The following is a 5473-nucleotide window of genomic DNA, read 5'->3' on the forward strand; positions in this document are numbered from 1 at the left end:
GACAGCAACTTGTCTGTTCCCCTTCCCCCAACTCCCCAGGCTGTTCCCATCACCCCAATTCCCCAATAAAAATCTTTAAAAAAACAAAAACAAAAAAAAAAACTGGCTCTCAACACCAAGATCTCTGGACTCTTAATTTCTCTCTTTTCTATCTCTCATTTCTCTCCCCACCCCCACTCTCCCCTCCCCCCCTGCCCAGGCCTCACTTCCCCCTTTTTGTAATCTTGGCAACATCCTCGGTTTCTTTTCTGCCATATCTGATCTGCAAAACATTGCCCATTGCTTCTCTAGTTCCCTGCAATCTGCTTGCTCTGTTCCTGTACCTGAGCTCTGTGAAGTCACCGCTGTGCTGACTTGTGCCTCCGCACCTGTGGCCCCCACTTTAGCCAGCCCCTCACTGCTGCTTAGCAATCTTCCTACCAGTCTCAGGTTATCTGTCACCTCCCCGCCCAACAGCAGTTGTTAGAAACTTTCTCGTCAAGCCCCCTTTCCTTTTCTATCCTCTAACTCCTAGCCCCTGCCCCTGTTTCTACTTCACAGGGAAAAGCAGGCATTGGGCTTGCCCCTTCGTTCCCTCTTCTGCTTATGGACAGACCCCATGTCGTGTGTTTCCTTCTCCTTCCCTCTCTTCCCCCATCTGTCTTCTTGGCCTTTACCTTGTATCCTCTGGATCCCTTTCCTTGACTCACTCAGTCATACTTTCTACTTTGCCTTTAACCTCTCATTTTCCATGTCTGCTTCTCCTCAACATAGAAACCTGATTATACATCTTTGTCAATATTTAGGGAGGCAACCCCTTTATAATCATATTTTATTTAGCTTCATATTTTTCTCAGCCTTGCTCTTTGATTAAGCAGGATGACACTGGCGCACTCTCTTCTTTCACTTCCTGTTTGTTCCTCAGCTCCTTTAATAAAGGGTTAGCCCTCCATTCCACCAGAATTTCTTTCTCTGAGACAATCAATCAATGGCCTCCTAACTGCAAATCCTGGTGATCAACATTCAGATTTTACCACATGTGATTTCTCTGCAGTATCTGACATTACTGAATTTTGTTGAATTCTATTTCCTTTTAGAAAGACTGGCACGCTCTCTCTCTCCCCGTCCCTCCCTCCCTCCTTCCCTCCTTTCGTCCTTCAATGATGTGACTGTCAGTTGTAGTTCTACCACTTTGACCCCTCCCTCTGTCTCCTTCTCTGCCTTCGTCACTTCCTATTCCTTTATTTATTTTTTTTTTAATTTTATTTTTTTTTAGCTGAGCCATCCCGCCACCTGTTGGCAGCTCACGGCTGCTCAGCTCGGGCTGACTCGAACCGCTGTTGCTCAGAGCTCAANTTCAGCATCTTAGCTGTGGAGGGCAGTGTCACTGGCCCTCATATGTGGGATCCGAACCGGGGCCCTCTGGCGTCCCAAGCCAGCTCTTAACCAACATGCCACTCTGCCGGCCCTAAAGCAGGATTTTTAAAAAGAGCTGCAAGGACTTCAGTCAAGGTCAAATATTAACCTCTGAGCCTGTACTGTGTTTATCTTATATACCCCAGAGGAAAATGTAAGATTCCAGTATGCTTACAAAGCCAAATATGCATGTTTCGATCAGCTCGAGCAGGCTATTGCCTGAGACAGGAAGCAGAGTGGTCCCTGACATTTTCATTATGCATTTGCCTAGCGGTTCGAAGAGGGGGAAATGATTCATGTCATTACTAGCATCCTGTCTTGACCATTAAAATGTATTTCTCTAATAAAAAATTATTACCATATTTTAGAAGACATAGTCTGATGTGTCCTCATCTTTCTCCCTTTCTCACATCCTGGCATCATCATTCCTTATTTCAACACTCATTTGAGTTAACCAAGTAGCATCATTGCATCCCAGTTAAAAGATCTTGTTAATTACAGTGAAAATACACTTCCATTTCACTCCAGCCACTATTTCCAAAGATGCCCTCTGGACCCTATCACCACCTGCACCTGCTAACATCAGAAATCATAGCACGTTGTCCCTGACTTTATAAAGACATCCTGTTATCTGATCTCTCCATTTGTTTCCTAGCTTGTCAACCGCCATCTTCTTCCTCCCCCATCTACTCCATGTTTTTCTTTGTGTAGGCGTGGCCATGGGTTCGTCTGCATTAGTGATTGTCCTTATGGAGAAATAGAGACCCTCCTAGGTATTTCAAACAGATAGAATTTAATATTGGGAATTGTTTATCAGAGGATTGAAGAGGCTAGAAGAACAAAAAAAAAATGAAAATGTGAAGTTATTCAGAGATTAAGAATTACAGAAAGCCATTCTTACTTTTCTGGATGAAGGAGTAAAAGGGAAAAAGTATAACCGACAGCCCATAACCACTGCCCTGCTGAGGCTGCTGAGAACTTGCTGCCAATGCTTCTGGAATGGTGCTGCCAAGCAGGAAAGCAGGAATGTGGGCTGCACCACCTGTGCAGCTGCTACTGTCACTACTGGGGGCCCAATAAGTAGAGAAAGATAAAGATAATGAGAAGTTAGCTGTCAAGGGCATCTAAGAAATCCAGTTCTCCGAGCTACAGAGGAAAGCACAGAAGGGCAAGAATGAAGCTATGAGCCAACAGACAAATCCTCAAGTCAACCTGTTAGTGCTTTGTCTCCTTGTAGGCAAATTACATATGAAGCAGTGTGATACGGCATAGGGGAATTAGTTGATCATGTGTATTTCTCAATGAAGGAAGCTTGTGATTGTCTCATGCACTAGAGAAATAGTCTCTCCCAGAAAACTATGAGGTTTGAGGTTGCTTAGCCTTGGCTGTCACTCTCTGGGCAGGGCCTAGGGGATCATGTTCAAGTGGGCTGCTAACACTCCATTTCCTGGGCAGCAATGGTCATCAACATCTCTCTGACCAAACAGGACTTAAAGAAATTTCAGTAAATATCTGATGACTAAGTTATATTCGTATTTGAGTTCCTATTCTTCTCATTTCCATATTCATGGGTCCTCTCCTGGTTTGTTCCTGTTTACATTTATGATATGTGGATTCAACTAATTTAATTCCAAGGACAACTGTGTTTCCACCTCAGTGCCAATCCTGTCTAATGACAAGAAGACCTAAAAGAGCTGAGTAATTAATCAAAGTCTTATAAGTGGAAGAGGCAAAAATTCAACCCTGGTCTTGTTGCTCTAATCTGGTATGCTTTCTGTTGAACTTTTCTGTGTGGAAATAACTAATAATTATTCAAGCAGACTGGTTTTTAGCTTTTTCTACCTGATTAAAAAATATTTTTGTTTTCAAAAAGTTTAAAATCGTTGACACATGGTTGACACTTCTATGAATCTGTCCTATGGAACTCATCATGGAGGTGCAAACAAATATAGCTAGAAAGGTGTTCATTGCTGCATTATTTGTAATTGGAAATAGCTGAAAAGAACCTAAATGTTCAACAACAGGAAATCTGTGAATTGTAACTAAATGTAGTTATTAACACAGTATTATACAAGAATGTTCATTCTACACTAGGTGGTAAAAAGCAGATTACTAAATACTATGTAAAATGGAACCCTATTTTTTGCAAAAAGAAAGTATATGGATACATAAATGTAGAAAACGGATTAAAAGAAAATAAACAAAAAAATCAAAAAGAAACTGGGTGTTAGGATTATCATGATGTCCCCCTTCTTTTTTGCTTATCTATATTTTATAACTTTTGTACAATAAACATGTATCACTTTAATTTTTAAATGATTGCCATTATTATTGCAAATTAGTTTTTGTAATATTGTTTGATGGGGTTTCAATAGAAAATAAAAACCATATGTAACAACATGTCAGTATTTTCATTATGTAGCTCTTTGCATAAAAATAGCTGCCTTTATCTTTGTATTTCACGTGTTGTTAATTTCCTGTAGTGATATTCCACCATAATAGCTCTTTAAACTTATTCAGCACCTGTATTTCTTTCATATAAATACAGACAAGGCTTTTTGTTGTTCTCTGGGAGAAGCTATTATAAGACAGGATAATGACCGCCAAGCAAATAGTCAAGGGACTCAGCTTAATTTGTTAGACTACTACAGTGATGTGATAACAATTATGATTTTGCTTGCAGTGTGGGAGAGTGGGCTGTCTACTAACGCTGCAGAATGTACCTCTTCATAATCCATCCTCTGCAAATGTGTTGATTGGAATGGAGACCACAAGAGAACCAGGGTAGATCAGAATGAAATATCCTCCCCCTGGTCAATCAGTAACACGGTGTTTGTGAAGGGTAGCAGCAGTTGGATCAAGGAATGTTAATATTTAATTATAACTCAATTAAACTTTAATTTAATTTCTAGATTCAAGGAATTTAAAGCCAGCTTAGTTAAAAGTAATGGGACGTAAAGTCCTCTGGTATGTACACGTATTCTCTCTCATGCTCTCACCCTCATGTGCTTCTCTTCCCTCCAGGGTTGATTTGCTCACTGCTGACCACCCTCCCAGACACTTCCGCCCTGTCCAGTGGAACATTCATTTGCTTGCAAAGAAACTTCTCTTCATCCTTAACCTGCTTAAAGATATTTTCACCCTTCCCGTTGTCTGAACAAAACTTGGCTCTCATCAAGAACGCTGCTTTTCTTCCTTTACAATTCTGTCCAGTGACTGGTGCTTATTTTTCCATGAATCAGACACTTCTAGGTCTGGGAGGAGGAGATCTGATATTTCCAGCTCCATCTACAGCGCTGCCCCTACACCACTGATCTCCCAGCCCAGGGCTGGCTTCATGGGCAGGTGTCCAGTGCAGTCGCATGGGGCCCCATGCCCAGAAGTGTCCTGTGCTCAGGGTTTAATGCTCTGCAGTTGCCATCTTGAAACCCTTCACAATTGTTATGGGCTGAATTTTGTCATCCCCTAAATTTGTACGTTGAAGTCCTAATCTTTAGTACCTCGGAATGTGACTGTATTTGAAAATAGTGTCTTTTAAAGACCCTTTAATTAAAGTTAAATGATGTCATTTGGGTGGGCCCTAATCCAATGTGACTGGTAAGAAGAGGAGATTCCTGGTCATATAAGATTCCTTATAAGGAGAGATTAGGACACAGACACAGAGAAAAGACCATGTAAAAACAGAGGGAGAAGACGGCCGTCTACAAGCCAAAGAAAGGCCTCAAGAGAAACCAAACTTGTTAATATCTTGATCTCAGACTTTTAACCTTCAGAAATGTGATGAAATAAATTTCTGCGGTTTAAGCCACATAGTCTATGGTTCTTTGTTATGGCAGCCCTAGCCAACGTATATAACAATTTTACCTTTTAGTTTGTGTTTTGTGAGTGCAACATACACCAGGGGCTTGGAGCCTTGGCTCACGTGGGATCCCATCCTGCACTGCCTCCGCACCTACCCTGGTCAGATTCTTGGCCTCCCACGACCCCCTCCCCCATCCCCAGGACCCTGGGCCCTGCCTGCCCCTTCCTGCCTCCTCCCCAGCACAGTGACTGGTCATGTCAGAATACCAAGCCCACC

At 42.0% G+C, this 5473-nt stretch overlaps 1 protein-coding gene across 3 annotated transcripts in view; it reads left to right on the plus strand.

The window, feature by feature from the left end:
* Positions 1 to 5148, plus strand: part of IRAK3 (interleukin 1 receptor associated kinase 3) — a 69934-nt gene extending 64786 nt beyond the window's left edge. For 2 of the 3 annotated variants that reach the window (XM_019640536.1, XM_019640538.1), the window contains one exon: positions 4420 to 5148. In XM_019640536.1, coding sequence (XP_019496081.1) covers positions 4420 to 4552 — 133 coding nt within the window. In that variant the 3' untranslated portion in view covers positions 4553 to 5148. The remainder of the gene's footprint in view (positions 1 to 4419) is intronic. The other variant, XR_002123794.1, reaches the window with a different exon arrangement.
* The last annotated feature ends 325 nt before the right edge of the window (positions 5149 to 5473 follow it).

This window comes from Hipposideros armiger, unplaced genomic scaffold (genome assembly GCF_001890085.2).
Source record: "Hipposideros armiger isolate ML-2016 unplaced genomic scaffold, ASM189008v1 scaffold_51, whole genome shotgun sequence".
Taxonomy (NCBI): Eukaryota; Metazoa; Chordata; class Mammalia; order Chiroptera; family Hipposideridae; genus Hipposideros; species Hipposideros armiger.